This window comes from Cantharellus anzutake, assembly GCF_015039405.1.
Source record: "Cantharellus anzutake strain C23 chromosome Unknown EI90scaffold_14, whole genome shotgun sequence".
Lineage (NCBI taxonomy): Eukaryota > Fungi > Basidiomycota > Agaricomycetes > Cantharellales > Hydnaceae > Cantharellus > Cantharellus anzutake.
Window position 1 is genome coordinate 1011441 of NW_024066964.1, and position 19240 is coordinate 1030680.

Sequence of the window (19240 nt, forward strand, 5' to 3'; positions counted from 1 at the left end):
AGATGCTCCGGGTTTTCGCGCTCATCTCGTTTGCTCCTGCGTGGGTCGCCTCCTGCATCGAAGCGGGCAAAGATGCTATCGTTCCGCTGTGCGTGATCCCTTCCATTTAGGAGGAAATGGCTCGGTGATCCTAAGGAGTCGTACACCAACCCGACGGTACAGAAGGGTCTTTGTTGCTCCAATGCCCCCGGTACGTTGGGATTCGGCGAATGATCCATTATTCAAGTTGTCGCACTGATAATGGTGCATAGGCGGCAGACCACCGTAAGACGACCGCCTTGAAAGTTATCAGCAGCTAGCTACCGATTGAGTGCGCTAAATCAGCTCAACCCAGTTGTGGAATACGGCCCCGGTAGGGTCAATGGCCCTCCAGACGCATGGACGCTTCATGGTCTCTGGCCCAATTCCTCCCGAGGCAATATCCCCTCATATTTGCTTCACTGTGATGGTACATTTGCGCACTTCCTCAGTAGAATTGGAACATAGAATGTGATCCCAGTGCGACGATTCAAGGGACATTAGTACTGAAGCGGGCATTCGTCTTTGTGCACCGCCTGCTGCTGATCATACGAAATTCCTCGACAGACCTTGGAAGCTGCCGGAAAGAAGAAATTCGTGCAAATGGTACAATCACATGGCCGAGGGTCTAGATTCATTCTCCATCTACGTTCCTCAGTACTGGCTGGAGGTAATGAACTTTTCATAGGTGCATCATCTTCTGCCGTGCTGTGTTCGCAAATGCCGAATGAGGATTCTACGTCATACAGTGGGAGGCCGTTCTGCAGCGTTACACCGGCCACAATGCGACTGTGCAGTGCGACTCGAGCGGACATCTTTCAGGGATATGGTATTATTATTTTATACGAAGGAGCGTGGTTGATGAAGAATTGAACCTGTAGGCTTGAGCGGTAAATTCGTTTTTAGCCAATACTGACTATATTGTTGGATACAGACTGGAACTTCCTCATGCGCTACCTTCGCGAACGCCATCAAGTATCTTCCGAAAAGCCACTAAAGGACTAATGCTTGCCTAAAGTTATGTGCCTTTCCGTCCAACGGAATACTCTCATAGGTAGCGGGTGCTACTCGTTGTGGTCGGTCGATATGTTATTGGCAGACTGAGAATGCAATGCGTGTCGTGTCGCATCATGGGCCAGATAGGTGTGCAGGGAGCTAGGAGTCAGTATAAGTATGGATTTTCATAACTTGAGTGCCAACAACGAGGGGAATGATGGCAGTTTCATCAGATACGGGAAGCACTGCCTCGTGGAGGCGACCAGACGTGATAACAAGCTTTGCATCAGGCTCAGGTGTCCCAAGGGACCTGTGACATCGTTGCCATTTCGCTCCTCTTCGCCGATACCCTTCTGGCCAAGACGTCGCGTCAGTTCATGTTTGCATCTCTGCCTGGCCATTTTGCGCAGCTTGGCGAACAATAAAGGAATTAACCCCGGCTAAGTTACCATTAGCAGTACATAATCATAGCACGTCGTTTCCGAGTTGTAACACCACAAGGCCGGTGGCGTCTAAATCGGGTCCATGTAGGAAGAAAGGAAGGAAGTTGCGACATGCCAGCGAGAGGCCCCAACCAAGACGGCCGGAAAACCGTTGAGGGTGAGCAGTTCGCAAATCGGCGCTAACATGGGCTTAGTAAACCGATACCACATTCAAGCAGCACGTTGGCAGTGCATGAATGCTACATGCCGCTCAGCACTGCCTTGTGATCCAGAAGCTCGGATCGAGATGCAAACTGACAACAGGTCACAAGGCTCCGGATGAGTGCCGGTATGAGTGAAATTCCTGCAGCACGGACCACGACATGGTACGGAGCCCTGAGTGAGCCATTTGTGGAGAAGGAGAGAAGGGGTGGGGGCATTATCCTCAAAATGCACCCGAATCAGATGGTCGACTTAGAAGCAACCACAAGCTTCAGGTTGCGATGCAGGGAGTGCTGTTGAGGCGAAGATGCCAACAGGTAAATAGTAATGACACAGAGAAAGCGGTCGAGGTTCCGCTTGTTCCAGATTGAAGGAAGACCTTCATGGACTTTGGAGCGGAACCTGGCGGGTACGAAACTATCATCACTCAAAAGGGACAGCGCCTGAGCCATGCGAGACGGGCGAAGCTATGGCCTAATAGACCAAGAGACCGGGAAACGCAAAGCTCCGCCGTTGAGTTCTGTCCAGCCGCTTGCACTGCATGGCAGTGCATTTGAAGGACTGAACTGACACCAAGAGGATGATATTGGAATTACTCCTCGGTGGGGGGGGGGGGGAATGCGACGGATCTGGAAGGACCCCGTTTCCAATATCGTCGAGCTCGCAAAACTGGATATCCTCTTCAACCATGCTGTGCATCGATCTCCAACGACCGTCTACCCCAAGGGTGGGACGGGTTGTATGCCCATAAATATTTGTCTCCGTACTACGTAACCACTCTATATACTTGTGGAACTTCAGAACAAACTGGTGAAGGAGAAGCATCGACCACCGATCGTGAGCCGCCACTCTCCAAACCACCTGTACTGAACTGAATTACAACTCATCCGAAGTACTGAGGACCGATTCGAAAGCCTTGGGGGTCTTAGAGTCACGCCAGATTAGAACCAATCTTCCTGGTTAGAATTGCGTCGTTCTCCATCGTCGAGTTGTAAATAAGCCTGCGGCAAGTGATCGGAGGTCGAAAAGTTCCCACGCCCAACGAGCACTGTCGCGCTCCAGCCTCTATATTATCATCGGGCAAACCATCTCTGTTACTAGCGACTCTATCTGCTCAGGCCAAAAACATAGGTCCCGCGGGTGGCGATGGTGTGAGTGTCATCGTCCGGATGGCTGCACCACATAACACAAACCCAGCTACGGGCCGGAGCAGCAGGCAAGAATGCCAATTCCGGACTGTGCCTTTGCTTGGCAGGTAATTTATTCGTACGACAGGTCAACTGATCGGCATTCAGCGATTGGATTGTAGCGAGAACAGGCATTGCTGTGCACCTCACCGGTGATGACAGTGAATGCAAGGCGCTGTCCCACTTCCCCTTGATCTGCTCATACTGCTAGATAAGGCACGAGTTGGGCATTCTGACTTATAAGGGCACTTCGTCTCTTACAATCCTCTACCCCTCTTGAGTCTATCTGCAATGGTTGGTTCAGCATTGAGAGCATCCGTCCTCATAACTGTCCTGCTGTCCGCCGTGAACGTTCAGGCCGGAGTGCGTATCCTGATCTCGCAAGGTATGCGCCCTCATTGGTGGATCAAAACCTCACAATCGCATTGCCTTTCAGGTGGTCAGCACAGCTCAGTGCTTGCCAGAGTATAGATGGGTGCGTGAAAAACTCTTTGCGTTGAATAACGGGCATTTGATTTTCGCTCTGCGATTATAGATGAACAACAGTCTTGGGCAGGTAGCGCGTTTTCCCTGTCCCATCCCCTTGTTCTTTTGAGCCTGATTCGGCTTGTTTAGAGTCCATGTCTTATGGGTGCCTATCTCCAGGCTCGATGCTTCGCAGGATGTGAGTGACCCTTGCTTGTATTCTCTTATCCCCAAGTGACGCATGCGCACAGCGTTCACGGTACCACCACTGAAAGATGGATACATATATGGTGAGGCCATTTCCCCACGTTTCTAACCTGAACAGCTCACCATTGCTTTACTCTATATCTTTAGTCGGGCCCAAAAACTGTGCGCGAATGTCAGGTAAAAATTGGTACATACTAATATCAAATTTTCCTTCAGCATCGCTATCGACATGTTCATGTTCTTCCGTCACATATTCCATGTTAGCGGCTTGCGGGAGTGAGTGCCAGTTTCTGGGTCATCATCCTCAGACATCCACCCTGCCCACCCCTCGAAGTATGCCAGGGCCAGGACTTCCAATCATGGTATGACTGGGCATATTACTGTGTTGATGAATTCCTTGTGCCCGAGGGGTTGTAAGTCAGTAGTTACTGTCCCTCTCACAGACGCTTATTTCCCCTTTTTTTTAGTTATCCAGGTAATCACATTCCAATGTTGAACGTTGATCCGTGCCAAACCGACGGTGCTGTCTGTCTCTGTAGCATCCCTTGACCCGGGGACCCGAATTCCGAGCTGGGCATATACCAAACCCTCCGACACAGGTGGTACTTTTGACAAAGTGCGGGCGAAACAAATTGGCGATCGCTTCGAGTACAGTGAAACACTACCCGTAACTACAACTACAGACTCCTCGTCCACTTCGACCCTCTCTATCACCAATTCTTTCCCAACATCGAGTGCAAGTCTACCATTGATGACCCCGTCTACTGCGGCAAAAGCCAAGGACCGAACAGGGTGGATAGTGGGCGCCATTGTTGGCTCCCTCCTTTCCGTGGCGGCCCTCATAGGAGGGGTGGTTATTTATTCCGCCATTCGAGCCAAACGGCGAATCCCACCCTCAGCCGCACACAATGCATTATACCGTTCATATGGCAATCGCGATGCGATGTACGCAAGAGTGCCGGATCCGCAGAAAGAGGATAGAGACGCCGAAGAGTATGAATTTGTTGTTGAGGATGACGTGCGGACGAGACATCAGGCAAGGATGTCGAATAGCTTTGCTCGGACGTCAAGTGAATGGGATGTTCCGAGGTTTCAGGAATACGGACAGCAGATGTATCCGCCGAGCCGGCCGTCAACGGCCCAGGAGCGTACGTCTTATGGAGGCGACAGTATTGCGATGCATCAGCGGTAAGCACTCGTGATTTTTGTCATCTTTCACTGCTCTTTGGTGGAGGTGCGTTGCGGATTGATCTGTGGGGCTGACTAACGTCACTTTCAGTTCACCTGAGACGTCGCGGTATTCTGAAGATCTGGAAGTTTCCCGTTCGCATTCGATGCCCACATTACCATCACCCTCACAACATCCCCTTGTTTCTCAGCAGACATACACAGGCGCGGCCGAAATTTGAAGGGTTCGAGAATCTCTCACAGCAACCACTTTCTGAGAGGATTGTCATGATTTTTGGGTTACAATTATTTACGGTGGTTATATATCATTGCATTTTGGTTTTTCATGGGACTGGACTTGCTTGTTAATGTTGTAATTCCCCACAACTTAGAGGACTCGTTGACTGATGGCACCAGTTTCTGCTCCTACACATCTTCCGCCATCTTCCGGTTGCTGTCGGAAACACCATTTTGCCTCAATATACACGAGAGGTAAAGAGGAACATGCAACATCCTCAACGTTTCACCCGTCATCCGCTTCGCTTCTGGGTATCCTATGGGCGGCCGTCGTCTGGGGAAGAAGATCCTATTGCGTGCCAAGTTTCAAGGTGACTGAGAAAGGTCAAGATTATGAATTGTTTCAGCTCCAAGTTCAAGCTGGGCGCTGCGTTTTCATTTACCAGCTGGGCAAGCCCTTCTCACTCTTCTCAGCGACGAATAAGAATTGCTATGATGATTCGCCAGGACATTGTGTAAGGGATCCGGAATTGGCAAATGTGTTTTGATTTATTTGATTGCCGGAAGTGAAAGCATCCTACGGCCATTCGAGCACCGTAGTGCTACTCCAGTGATTATGTACGGGAAACGTGCAGGGAATGTGTGACATTATTTCTGCACTGATTTTGTTGGTAACTTTTCATAGTGACTTTGTGATAACGTTGTGGTATGAAGGCAAAGATTGACGCCGCATCTTCTGTGGACCGTACGTACCTATCTGCCAATTGGTCTTGAGTGAAGTGACTTGATACCAAACTCATGCAGTAAACAACGCGCTGGAGATGGCATAGGGCATTCCAGCGATCAGGACCCGCGCGGCAGAAGAACACTGCAGAGGCAGCACGGAGAAGTTCCGTATTTGGGTCATGGTGTGGGAAGTGATTTGATTCAATCAACTAAGGGAAACCGTCTAGGTGGAAGATGTTCGACTCAATTGGTGAGTGGCATAAACTGAGTTCTGTTAACGACGAAATTGGATATAAGGACATCATAGGGCAGGAAGCTGGCAATGAAAAAAAAGGCAGGAGCTGGCAAAGAAGAAAGGCAGGAGGAGAGCCACACCTGGAGTGCTTGAAGAGGGGGAGATGACACATGAGGTAGGTGCGTACGCACGCGACTGGCGGTGACCTGACCTACGCTTGAGAACACTGGTCCTATTTGACACCTGATCCACTCGGTCACCGATGGCCACGCGCGTACGGCTATCTGGTTCGATATCGCCAACTACATCCCCTCCTTACAATCCCCATTCAGTTTCATGAATCTGGAGCGGACTTGCCCCTCGTTTAGGGTCTCCTCATTTTGCGTGGGTTGAGACCCCTTGTGACACGCCTTGATGCATCAGGCGTATGTCCCCAATTAGGTTCGACCTGTTGATTATTGACCTATCCTGAGATCGAACTACCGAACCGGGTGTTTTGGATGCTTTCATAATGATACTATTCATCTTGTATGAATAGGATGGTGCCCGCGATCACCCTCGGTGAAAGAAGGTTTCCAATCGAGAACATATTCGCATAAACACAGGGAAAGAAACATTTCCCCCAACCTGGAGGAGCGAATCCACTAGTGCCTGGGCCGATCAATGAATATATGAGCAATCGTATAGGAGGTGAAATTTATATGTTCAAGTATGATAAACTCGCGTGAGTCGCAACTCGTCTTCAGGGAATTTATGTATCTTGTTGTGGGATCAACCCAATGGAACGGTGAGCTTATCTCTGTTGGGATATATCGTTGGGCAGATTTTCCATCCAGAGTCTAATTACCACATCCCGCGTAAGCCGCTCAAAATCTTGGTCCGCCTTCGCGCGCCCCCTTTTGCTTCCCCCCTTTCCCCGCCCATGATGTCTTCGTCAACCTTTCTCTCACATCCTTCATCCTCTCCGATAAGTAACGCCATTGTCTACCCCCGTTCTCGGCGAGTCGAGCATGTGACCTGCATTTCAAGCGGAGTTTGAATTTCAGTGCATCTTTCGTGCTTTGTGTGTAACAAGCGACCGAAAAAAGCGACACACGGTCAGCTTACGGCGCTTATCTGTCCTCATTACAGTCTCCTCTACCCGGGGACTCCCATATACCTTGGCAATCGTGAGTGTATTTTGCTTAAATTTACTACAGTTCTCTCCTTTTCGACGGGTTGTAACTCTCTCTCTCGTGCTGTTGCCCTCTGTTCTTGCGAAAACTTCGCCTTCCGGCAATAAGATGAGATTGACCTTTTGTTCATCATGCTTGTAGGCTGCCTATAATGGAGTCTGATACCACGCCCCTTTCTGCACCCGAGGTGCCAGCCGAAACTGTCAAGACTGATGACAACGCTACCACTTTGCCTCCCACGCCCGTTGATGGCTCGCCGTCCCGAGATGCACTAAGGCCGTCCGACACTGATTCTAACGACAATGCAGAAGCAAAAGTAGAGGAGCTTACTGCCACTCTCCCGCCAGAACAACCCTCTCCCACGATAGCATCCGCTGAGCCTTCAGACCCTTTGAACAACATCACCGTAACAACTCCCTCTGAACCTAAAGCTGAGCGTGCTGAACCTGAACTTTCCGCATGTTCTGTTCCTCCCGTTACCTCTACTCCCACCTCATCACCTAGCTTGAAACCTCACGAGGGGGATTGCACCCCTCCAGAAAACAAAGATGAGAGATCAGCTGAAGGCCACTCTGTGGCCGAATCTGTCTCATCGGCTACCACTGTCGCAGCTACCACCATTGGGGTCACTGAGGACAAGCGGTCGCCGACGGTAAATGGTACGGCAGGGACGACGCCTACATCGTCGCCTTCCAGAGCGGAGGTAATCAACACTTCATCAGAAGGGAAACAGCTTGTTGTCGACCCACCCCACCCCCACCTCCACCACCTCGAAAGTCAGCGACCCCGGCCTCACTGAAAAATGAGCCTGCTGTGTCCACTCAAGACCAGAAAGTTGCCGCGGTTTTGGAAATTAACGCGGAACTGTTGAAGTACGCATCTTAACTTATCATCGTGATCGGGCCTTTCTGATGCATTGGTGCTTTGCTCAGAGCCTGCGTTGACTTTCAGGCGTTTAATTTGATAAGTCGACCGGAATTCCAAGAGTGAGTTTGTTGGTCCTTCGCTTCCTGACTCAGAATCCGGGCTGCTGACCTGACTACTGGCTTTATCGGCTCAGCTATACCGGTCGTCTTCAGGCTAATCTGTTATGGATCGCAGCACAAGTAGAGTCATCCCCTACGGTGCGTGATGTCCGACCTTGTAAATCGTCTTTACTCACGTCTTTACTCATCTTTACTCATTATTTGATATTATTATCAAGCAGTCCATTCCAATCCCTCCCCTCTCCGCCCCTTCCCCCGTCCTTCCTCTCTTCCTTCAAGCCCATCAATCTGCTCCTCAACTCCCCCCTCCTCAGACAACTGCTAGTGGCGTGATGAAGTTAGTGATGACGTATGATCATTTGAGAGGCATCATAGAAAAGGAAGGACCGCGGTTACCACTCCCGCCGCCTCTAATAAATGGGCCAGTGGTGAACGGGGTCGTACCCGGAGCGCAACCTCAACCTCAACCTCAACCTCAATCGGTGGTTGGTGGTGTCATGGTCATGAACGGTGTGAACGGATTGAAGAGAGAGCGAGACGAGGAACTCATAGAAGACGGGATTCGCCGACGGAAGCGACTCGATACCGGAGATCGTAAAATCTCATCGTCGCCTTCGATATCGCAAGATCCTTCCGGAGGGATCAATGGTGCTACGTTCTCCGGGCATCATGGGCCGGCCAGTCATCATGGTGGCCCGGTGATAGCGACAAGTTCGACGCCAGCAATGACGGCAGATAATTCGCATTCCCAACAACCCCCTCCGCACCTGACCCATTCTCAACCTCAGCCCCCTTTCAACCCAATGACATCTCAAATTTCCACTCAAGGACCTGGGCAAGTTCACGTTCAGATGGGAGCCCCGATGCGCCCATCCCCCATTCACACCACATCCCAACTGAATGCCCCCCAACAGTCCTCCCCACTTGGTGCCATATCGCCTACTGCCGGTCCCCAGCAACCCTCCCATCCTTCTCAACTCCCAAATATCCGCACGTCGATGCCTTTTTCGCAGCAATCGCATCACCCACAACAGCCACATGGTGGCATGAACCCCCAGGGACCACAGCAAATCCCTAGTCAAGATCCTGCATCTCAGCAGCAGGCGATACAACAGATGCAGTTCAGGCGTCAGCAACAGGCGCTCATATATCAGCAACATCAAGCCCGTGCGGCAGCTGCCAATGCTGCTGCAGGAGGCGGCGGTTTGCCTCCGCAGGCGAACGGCCTGCTCCCAGGTGCTCCTGGGGCACAACCCACCCAGGTTGGCCCTCCTCAGTCAGGAGCAGCCGTCACTGGCGCTGGCATACCTGGTGCTGGTGGGAGTGTCGCCCCCAATGCCAATCCTACATTCCGTTCACCACAAAACGCCTTCAGCCCTCAGCAACAGCAGGCATTCATCCACCAGGCGGTGCAAACGTTAAAGGCGAGTGGGATTGGAAATGGTCCGCTCGGTCCGACTGGTGCACCGACAAACACGTTGGGGACGACTCATGCACCACAAATGGTTGGGCCCGTTGTGCAACATTTGCTCAAGTCGAGCCCTGGGTTCTTGCAACTACCGTTCGAGACTCAGGTGCAACAGCTTGCTACGCTTCAGGTGAGTTCGATGGTATATCACTGCCTAGTTGTGATATCCTGACTGTCATCACTCGTCAGATGCACCTGGCACTACGAAACCGTCAGTCCCAAGCACACCAACACCAGCAACAGGCACAAGCACAACAAGCTGCTACGTCGTTAGTAGCTGGTGCAACGGCTGCTGGAGCTGGAGGTCCTCGACCTCCCAGTGCTGTCGGATCTGCGTCAGGTACGATGGCTTCCACTCCCACTTCCGCCCCTGCGCCTCCTTCTTCAAGTCATGGTATGTCTCCACCTCCACCCCCGCGTAGCGCGTCGGTCGTGCCCAATGTTCCGGGCGTCGGGGGTGATCCGAGAGCAAGCGGAAGCCCGCAGTCGGCGGTGGCGCCAAGTCCACGCCTTTCTCAGCCTCCCACTAACCATTCTTCGGACCAGCAGCAGCATGGGCAGGCCGGAGCTCCGGGCAGTCAGCCTCCATTTGGATACTCAAGTAGTCCGACAACGATGAACTCGCCCGCCAGTGGTCCAAGTGGCATGCGGCCCAGTAGTAGTGCATCGAACCGGAACGTATCTGCCTCGCATTACTCGATGCCTGCTCAGCAACTGTTGCCTGGGCAGCAGGGACAGCAAAGCCTTCAACAACCAGGCCCCCAGCATGGGCCTCAAGTCCCTCAAACCCCTCAACAGCAGCATCAACAGCATCACCATCCTTCGCAGCAGCAACAGCAACAGCAACCTGTTCAATCGCAACAACCACAACAATCACAGCAGGATCAACCCCGTCAGGGACTGGTACAACCGCCTCCCGGTAGTGGGCCTGCACAAGCGCTTCAGAATGGCGTGTACCCGAATATTACACCGCAACAGAAGTACCAGATGGGTCTACTGCAGCACATGCGGCAAGGTATGGGCCCTGGACCTGCTGCGATTGCTGGGGGGACGGGCATGGGACCTGGCGGTTACGCTGCCACCCAGCAGGGATACGCGCCGATAGATAAGATGCGCGCAGTGAATCATCTGCCAATGATGGCAGGGATGTCGATGGGTGGTGCTACTGGTTCCGGTCATAGTGGTAACACCGGCATAGATCCCAATTCCATGATGGGAGGACATCAAACGGGTGTTGCTAGACCGCCATCCGTGCACCCAGGCGCTGCAGCAGGGGCTCGAAATTCGCCCGCGCTCAATCCTCAGCAACTACTTGCGCAACAGCAACACAATCAGTACGCACAGACTCAGCAGTCTCAACAGTCCCCACAGCCCGCTAATGGCCCAGGGGGGTTCCCTAACCCCTTCCAGCTTTCGTTGATGCAGCAGCACCAGCAGGTGCAGCATCATCAGCAACAACAACAGCGTATAAATTCTACTCAGGGATCACCTAGCCAGCCGCAATTCTTGCAGCCTCAACATTCCGGCGGTGGATGGGCTGGCGCGGCAGCTGGGTTTGGTGGACCTGCTACAAGCGGGGGATGGAATATGGGTGATGTGTCCAACGCCGGTGGTGATATGGCTCACGCGAGCATCATTGGGGGCAACCCTGCTCAGCAGGAATATGTTGATCCTCTTGTGCTTTATACGAACAACTGGACACAGTGAAGGAGTCCTCTCCGCTAGCCGCTTACCCTTTCCTTTCAGTGACCCCAGATCCGCCTCACCTTCAGTGAGCAGTCGTTATGCGCACCATCAATCCCGCCGCTTCTCTTCCCGCTGTCGAATTCTCAAAAGTATATGATTTGCCCTGGCTCTTTCTCACGGACTTGTGTGTGTGCTTGTTCTGTTCTTCATAGTTGTTACTTTCGGGTGTTCAGAGTCCCCTTCTTTATGACATGTTCTCTTTTATTCTTGTGAGCTTTTTGTTACCGTAGGACTTATTCCTTCTGCATTTTTTGGCCGCCTTCAGCGTCATTTTTCTGTACATATAGTAAATCTTGATGTCAGCTTTTGGAGCGCCCAATAATGTTGGAATACTAACGTTTATCATGCCTGAGTCCTTTGAGTGATCTTCTTGGTGGTTGTGGTGCGTGAATCATCGGAGGGGATGAACTGTTCAGTTACTGGCGTTTCAAATTGACTTGTCACCTCAGAAAACCTGTCAGCGAATTGATCATTGCTTCAATTAGGCTGAGCAGCAGTTGCACTCTGACCGAGTTCGACAAGAGCGCACCTGCACTTCCTGCCGATTCAGGACATCGTACGGTAAGGCTTTGCTTGCGCTATGCTTCTTTTTACCTGTGGAGGCCGCTCGGTCTCCATTGATGAGCACGAGGAGCGCTTCCCGTGTCCATCGCGTTTACCTTTCCTTGACAAAGACTCCTGATTCAGACCGTGCATCGTGTCCGACTGCAGCGCGTTGAGTTTTGTTCAATTTTCTTGCCTGCCGAGAGCGAAATGACGCTAAAGTCGGCTTGACGTTACGAGCTTTCAATCACACCCCGAGCACGCAGTGTTATCTTGGGTGTTTAGGACCTCCTTGTGGTGTGCGGGATGTATTGGCACCTTGAAGATCTACACAGGCTCTCACGACGATAAAGCGAAATTACTTTGAGCCCGAGATGCATGCTCGCACCATGCCGTTCGGATTCCAGGGACGGCATGAATCAAGCGCTTACATTATTGTGGAAGGGCCGAAGCGAGGTTCCCTGATGTTGTTCACGGGGCTCTGTTTCTTTTAGAAAAAAGCTATTCTAAGTCGGATAACTTGGAAAGACATGGGTGGCCTAGAGGGTTGGTCTCATTACCGTATACTTATATATCATTTCCATCTGGCAAAGTCCACCCAGCCCTATGGGACTGTTGCTGTTCTACGGCTGATCTCATTGTCAGTGCGATAGGTGTAACCAAGACTACCCTCATTTGAATTTTTTGGTGTTCGTTGAAAGCACTACCGCCAAGGCTGTTGTATCTCATGAAGGCACAGGAGTGAATGGGCTCGGGCGAGGGATTTGGGTTCGCTGCATCTTCAATGCAAACTCGTGTGAAAGAACAACATACCACCAAACATAAATGCCTTCCAAGTAGAACATGGGCCTCACGTCACAGAGCAAGGCTGCGTTTCAACAGGGATAAGCAAGAGTTTTGCCCTTCAAGTGGACCGGAGTCTATGAATTCGCTCGACATATTGGGCTATTGATTGATGAAGAAACATGTGATTGTCGGTTTCGGCCGTTGACCCTTCCACGATCGCGGCGCACCAATTGGCCACGCCCTAGACGACAGGCTCGTTGACATCAATCTCCTCCGTGACAGACTTCCCATAGCTGCTTTATATACCTTTATTGTGCAAATATCTGCTCTCTGAAGTCTTGTTCACGCATCACTCCTGAAGCCGACGGCAATGGGTGACCATGGGGATGGAAATATCAAGGTCGTTGTCCGCGTAAGGCCACTGAACGCGCGAGGTATGTGTCCGGGTCAGCACAGGGTGATGTGTCTTGGGATTTATGGTCGGGCGCTCGCGTTTTGGTTGATTTAACACGCGTTCGCATTCCGCAGAAATTGCCCGGGGCGCGAAATTCCTTATTCGCATGCAAGGAAATCAGACCTTTCTAGATCCTCCTGATGAAAAGGATGCTAGTGGGCGCGCCACGGAGCGTAAGACAATGGCCTTTACTTTCGACAAGTCTTATTGGTCAGCTGGTGCTCGTAATGATACCAACTACTGCAGCCAGCAAACCCTTTACGATGATCTTGGGAAGGAACTCCTTGAGCATGGATTTGCTGGCTTCAATGCGTGTATCTTAACTTGTGAGTAAGAAATTTGACTGATTTTCTTTCCGTTGCACTCAGTTCTAATGATGACTACTCAGATGGCCAGACTGGTTCGTCTCCTGTTGAAATATCCGTATGAAGTGTTTATGCACTCTCTCCAGGTTCCGGAAAGTCTTACAGTATGATGGGATGTAAGTAAACTGGCTGCTACCTGGGCTTGGCAATAATCCACCTTCAGATGGCGCTGACAAAGGGATTATCCCTTTGACATGCGAGGAATTGTTCAGACGAGTGGAAGAGCAAACTAGTGCGGATCCGAACCTAGCTTTCACTGTGGAAGTTTCATATATTGAGGTAAAAAAAAATTGTGCTCCAGACACCTGGTATATCTTGTCACCGTCTTCTTTACAGATCTACAACGAGAAGGTCAAGGACCTCCTCAACCCAAAAAATAAGGGCAATTTAAAAGTTCGAGAACACCCAATGTAACTGTTGTCTGATCAGCAATAACTGGATCACTGACCCCGGTTCTAGTTTGGGACCCTACGTCGAAGATCTGTCGAAGCTTATGGTGTCGAGTTACACCGACATGATGACACTGATGGATGAGGGGAATAAGGCGCGCACTGTAGCGGCGACTCAGATGAACGAGACGTGAGATTTGCCCTTGTTGTCCATTTGAGCATCTGATTCATGTACCACAAGGTCATCGCGGTCGCATGCCGTATTTACGCTGGTGCTGACGCAAAAGCGATGTGACGTTGAGACAAATCTTGATACCGAGAAGGTTTCTCGTATCAGGTAACGTGCATATCGCTATTTATGCCCAACATAGCAATCCCCTACTTAACATTTGCTTAGTCTGGTGGATCTTGCCGGTTCTGAACGAGCGAACTCCACGGGAGCCACAGGGACACGGTTAAAGGAAGGAGCAAACATCAACAAGTCTCTAACAACTCTTGGAAAGTCATCGCTGCGCTTGCACAGGCGAGTGCTGACCCTAAAGGCGCAAAACCTAAGAAAGCCACTCAGGACTTCATTCCGTACCGCGACTCTGTAAGAATCCTGTCCTTTATTCATGGCCTGGACGCGTGCCTGACTCAACAAAGGTCTTGACATGGCTGCTAAAAGACAGCTTAGGAGGGAATTCAAAAACTGCCATGATAGCTGCAATCTCTCCGGCCGACTATGATGAAACACTGAGTACACTTCGATATGCTGATCAAGCGAAGAAGATCAAGAACAAGGCGGTTGTCAATGAAGACCCCAATGCCAAACTCGTGCGCGAGCTGAAAGAAGAGCTCGAAATGTTGCGAGGTGGGTACATTGACTGTCTTGCCGAGGAATGGGCTTGTTAAGAACAGCTGCTTTCTCTTGTAGCCCGTGTTGCCAGCGGTGGTGGCGGTTCTGGCGGAGAAGCCACGTTTGATCCGACCATACCAGCTTCCAAGCAAATGGTTACATATCAAACCAAGGATGGTCAGACGAAGACCGTCTCGAAAGCGAAACTTCAAGAACAACTGGAAAGCAGGGAGAAGCTCATGAAGAGTCTTAATGAGACGTGGGAGGAGAAGATGCAGCGCACCCAAGAGATTCATAAGGAGCGCGAACAGGCGCTAGAAGAACTTGGAATCACTGTAGATAAAAACAACGTTGGTGTCCATACTCCAAGGAAGGTGAGAAGATATCGACACGACTCCGATGTGATGTTTGAACCTCCGAGATTGCAGATGCCTCATTTAGTCAACCTGGTCGGTTACATGCCTCTATGCCTTAGGGAAGCTCATAATCTCATATTTTTTTCGTGACTGAAAATCAGAACGAAGGTGAGATAATCCAATTGACGTTGTGCGGGCCAAGGCTAACTCTTACGATAGATCCTCTGATGAGCGAATGCCTGGTTTATCAGTTGAAGCCCGGTCGCACCACGGTAAGATCGTTTATCACTTGTTTGCCTGTCTATTCATTTAAGGTTGATTGGGGATAAAATAAATGACAGGTTGGAAAGCTCGACAGTGAAACGCCTTCAGTAATCCGTCTCAGTGGCTCGAACATACTCGACGAGCACTGTTATTTCGAGAACCGGGAGGATCTTGTCACGCTCCATTCCTTATCAGGCAGCATAACTGTGCGTTGATTTCCCTGTGTTCGTGAGATCGTTCCTAAGGAGTCCTTCCCACAGCTGGTGAATGGGAAGCAAGTTGATCCTGATCACGTAAGACTTCCCCATTCCCCGCACTTATCTTATACTGAAGTTCTTTTGCCTTAGCCAATAAGATTGCGTTCAGGATTTCGAGTTATCTTGGGTAAATACTCCATTTTCCCTTGGTCACTGTCTAGCTGAATAATATGCGAAGGCGACTGCCATGTTTTCCGGTTCAATAATCCCGTGGAGGTCCGGAGGCAGAGGGACCGCGCGAAGACTAGCATGCACGTTGTCACTTTCTCTCAGGATTTAGAAGTGCTTGGCGAACGTCCAGCATCTCCTGCTGGATCTGCGTCGTCTCAGCAGGACGTAGATTGGATGTTTGCCCAACGGGAAGCTGCTCTAGCGCGACTGCACGGACTGGATCCAGGATTAGATAGTCTCCCAGATGAGGACCTGAACAAACTCTTTGATCGCATCACGAAGCTGAAGTCTAGCCGGGAGCATCACTCTTCTGTTAAGGGAGATCGTCCCGAAAGTCGCATGAGCACCGTGGAAGACATGTGGAGCGAACCGGGACGTCCATTTTCCCATGATGCATTCACGGATGCTACCAGCCTAGACACTAGGGCAAATGGTTCACCGGATCTGGACGGCATAACGGAGCTTCAGGGGCAATTGGACGCCAACAAACAAGAATTCGAAGCTAGGCTCAGCGCCATACACGATGCTGACACGGAGGATATCAGAGCAGAGAAGGAGAACATGGAAACTCAGCTTAGAATGGTGCAATTGCAGATGAAGCGACTTCTGGACCTCCGGGCCCGTGGAGTCGCTGCAGACAGTGCAGAATTTACGGCCTTCGAGGCTACAATTTACTCCGCCAGACAATTGCGTTTGATTCGAAAGGTTCTTGACCGATGGAGAGCTCACCGATCATTCTCAATGGCTGAGTCCATCCTCGCTCACGCGGTGACAGTTAAGGAGGCTAATGTCATAAGGTGTGTAAGCTATTTGTTCTCGCTTTGGGCCGTGATTTATCTCTCAGCAGTAAAACCTTGGACAAACACATCACCTACAATTTTACGATTGCAGCAGGAGGTGCATTAGCAGCCCCAGCATCCGCACTTCTGTCCATAGCCGGATTAGGAGAAATAGGGAATGTCACCGATCCTGCTCTCGCGTCTGCCACTCAACCATCTGTAGGCGTGAAGGTCCTCGATAAGAAGCATAATGCGGTGTATGTCTGGTCGTTGGACCGTCTACAGCAACAAGTTCAACGAATGCGGAACCTTAGCGCTTTTATCGACCGACCATCCTACTCCCAACATTTTGCATCAGAGGAGGCATTTTATGATAATCCAGCCCCTGAATACTCTTTCGTAGGTAACGCTCTCATCTGTCTTGCCAATTTAGTCCGAAGATTGTCTTCGACGTCCACCGTCCCAATATTCTGCCGTTACACCTCGGAAGCCATCGGATCGTGCAGAGTTGACGTTCGGACGGTGAATCCCCCATCCGCTTTGCGCTCTCCAAACGGCTCACTACCTCAAAGCCGCGCATCTTCTCCTTTGCCTGGCGCCGCTCCTACTGGCTCAAAACTCAGTTTTTTCCTAACGGTTGACAATGTGAAAGGACCATCTTCCCTTGACTTCTCCGCAATCCACCTTCAAGTTCGACTTTCCGCGTTCTTGGGAACATCACTTGCTACCGAGGAGGTGTTTACCTCGAACTCTGTAGATCTGGACACTTCGGTGTCTTCCGAACTTAGATTCCGTCGAATGTTTTCGATCGCCATGACCAATCGGGTGATTAACCACCTTCGTGATGGCTATGCTCCAATAGAGTTCTTTGCGATCGTCAAACCGCAATATCTTGAACGGTTAGAGCGGTGGGATGAAATTCGTGAACAGCGCATAACACGTGCTCCCCCGGAATCATCCTCATCCTCATCAGTATCCTGTGCTACCTCGAATTCACCCCAACCCCCCATGCCCTCTGCAATGCGCAGATCTGAGAACGATTTTGTCGCAGAGCAGGCCCATGACGTTACTGTCTGGCTTCGGATATTGGAGTTGACAGCGAATGGCGAATACAGACCAGTACCTGTTCGCTCACAAGGTTACTTAGATCCCGGTTCATTTACATTGCACCAGGGATTACAGAGAAGAATCCTACTGGTTCTCACCAGTAACTCTGGTCGCCAACTGCCGTGGTCCCTTGTTTGTCGAATACGAATTGGGAGGATTCGCTTGCTAGACGAGAAAGGACGTCTACAGGACACGGCATCGAAGGACTTGTGTGATCTTAAGATACTCCGGCACCCCTCCGTTGAGTATCGGCCAGATGGTACTGGCTCTCTAACTGTAGAGGCGTTGTGGGATTCTGGAGTTCATGACTCGCATCTCCTTAATCGTGTCACGGCGCCAAACCAGAGAGTGCTATTGCAGCTACATTTCGCAGTTGACATAGACACATGCTTAGACCCAGCAACGTTCAATATGGATTTTGCCATTGTCATGCAAGGTCGTGATGCCAAGCCTCCAGGGAGGCTTGTGAATATGCTTACGTCAACGAAAGCATTGTCAAAGACTAGCACCATCTTCAGCCTCCGACTTACTCCTCCGCTGACAAGGTCAGTGAAAGACCTCTGGCGACTGGATACTTCAGAGAAGTACGTCCGAGGCGAAGAAGTGCTCGGGTCTTGGAAGCCTCGTGGGATTTCCGTCGTTGAAGACTACGTACGATTAGATTCCACGGAACGAAGAGCAGCGGACGTACATGCTGTTCGTGCGGTTCTAGCTTCGCTACCACCATCCTTCTTTTCGGTGTCCAACGCCGACCGGTTTTGGAACAAAGACGAACTTTTACACAAGGTTATCGAACTATGGAAGCGGCGGTTTGGCCATCGTGGACGCGTGCGTTTATTTGTTCGACCTACATTTTCTCTGCTGAAGTCATTTGTGGTCCAGCCGGATCTTACCCAGTTTCCCACTGAAGAGGGAACGCCTCGCCCCGCATTGAAGCGCAAACACGCCCCTCTGGAACCTGTCAAACTGGTAGCCTCCACAAAACTTGTTCCTCGAACGTGTGTATCTCCTTAGTGTATGCCTTTCTGATTGTGCTGAGCGACAACGTAGCGATGGTGCAACCAAGAAAGGGCATCTTCTCATACTTGCCGATGCGGGCGAAAATCTATGGGTAAGAAGATGGTTCGTTCTACGGAGGTACGTGCATCCGCTTTATTGTTGTAATGCCTGTAATCATCATGTTTCGGTAATAGGCCACATTTATATGTATATGCACACTCTAATGAACTAGATGAAGTCGGAATAATCAGTCTCAGCGGCAGCGGAGTCAAAGTGGAGCGCAGTGACAACATGGATGCTCTCTTTGGCGTAAGTTAGTATCCCGTTTGATAGATGCACCTTATTAAATGGCGTATTGAACGACACAGCGCAAGCATACATTCACTTTATTTACACCATCGAATTCCCATGCGCTAGCCGCACCTAATCCCAATGAGCTTCAACTATGGATAACCAAGATCGATCCAACACAGATACCCACCTACAATGGTCACCCTCATTGAAAAACTTACCCTCCTGCAACTTGTCGTTCCTGTTACATTGACAAACCACCTTCCTTCAAACGATTGCAATTTGTCCTACTTTTACGCATTTAATTGACCTAATCTTATTAATCAAGCCTTACTGTTATTCTCGTTTCTCCGCATTGCCAGGAAGGGTTGATTTAGCCACTTG

At 50.6% G+C, this 19240-nt stretch overlaps 5 protein-coding genes across 5 annotated transcripts; all 5 read left to right on the top strand.

Moving 5' to 3' along the window:
* Nucleotides 1-2: 2 nt before the first annotated feature.
* Nucleotides 3-1034, top strand: EI90DRAFT_3014787 (uncharacterized protein; the record flags this gene model as incomplete). Its single annotated transcript, XM_039056823.1, has 7 exons — nucleotides 3-88; nucleotides 111-190; nucleotides 252-264; nucleotides 325-448; nucleotides 500-688; nucleotides 768-895; nucleotides 953-1034. 7 exons carry the CDS (start codon nucleotides 3-5, stop codon nucleotides 1032-1034), a joined length of 702 nt encoding a protein of 233 aa, XP_038918389.1.
* A 2102-nt stretch (nucleotides 1035-3136) lies between these two features.
* On the top strand, nucleotides 3137-5224 carry EI90DRAFT_3153125 (uncharacterized protein; the record flags this gene model as incomplete). The annotated part of the gene is made up of 11 exons (XM_039065846.1): nucleotides 3137-3208; nucleotides 3282-3320; nucleotides 3381-3401; nucleotides 3461-3509; nucleotides 3562-3600; nucleotides 3665-3679; nucleotides 3734-3793; nucleotides 3852-3930; nucleotides 3985-3992; nucleotides 4057-4705; nucleotides 4797-5224. 11 exons carry the CDS (start codon nucleotides 3137-3139, stop codon nucleotides 4924-4926), a joined length of 1161 nt encoding a protein of 386 aa, XP_038918390.1. The 3' UTR covers nucleotides 4927-5224.
* Nucleotides 5225-7058: 1834 nt separating this feature from the next.
* EI90DRAFT_381345 (uncharacterized protein) lies at nucleotides 7059-7952 on the top strand. Its single transcript, XM_039067553.1, has one exon. It carries the CDS (start codon nucleotides 7209-7211, stop codon nucleotides 7854-7856), a length of 648 nt encoding a protein of 215 aa, XP_038918391.1. The 5' UTR covers nucleotides 7059-7208; the 3' UTR covers nucleotides 7857-7952.
* Nucleotides 7795-11018, top strand: EI90DRAFT_381619 (uncharacterized protein). Its single transcript, XM_039067554.1, has 5 exons — nucleotides 7795-7929; nucleotides 7990-8200; nucleotides 8262-9641; nucleotides 9701-10845; nucleotides 10922-11018. The coding sequence occupies exons 2-5, from the start codon at nucleotides 8189-8191 to the stop codon at nucleotides 10929-10931; spliced, it is 2547 nt and encodes an 848-aa protein (XP_038918392.1). The 5' UTR covers nucleotides 7795-7929; nucleotides 7990-8188; the 3' UTR covers nucleotides 10932-11018.
* A 1770-nt stretch (nucleotides 11019-12788) lies between these two features.
* EI90DRAFT_3280114 (uncharacterized protein) lies at nucleotides 12789-19068 on the top strand (the record flags this gene model as incomplete). The annotated part of the gene is made up of 24 exons (XM_039066730.1): nucleotides 12789-13020; nucleotides 13115-13366; nucleotides 13429-13440; nucleotides 13492-13521; nucleotides 13569-13684; nucleotides 13742-13815; nucleotides 13865-13984; nucleotides 14036-14131; nucleotides 14192-14296; nucleotides 14323-14386; nucleotides 14440-14647; nucleotides 14711-15006; nucleotides 15061-15081; nucleotides 15150-15156; nucleotides 15208-15260; nucleotides 15330-15458; nucleotides 15513-15545; nucleotides 15600-15636; nucleotides 15688-16477; nucleotides 16528-18394; nucleotides 18449-18564; nucleotides 18617-18703; nucleotides 18760-18874; nucleotides 18934-19068. Exons 1-24 carry the CDS (start codon nucleotides 12957-12959, stop codon nucleotides 19066-19068), a joined length of 4827 nt encoding a protein of 1608 aa, XP_038918393.1. The 5' UTR covers nucleotides 12789-12956.
* Between the last annotated feature and the right edge of the window lie 172 nt (nucleotides 19069-19240).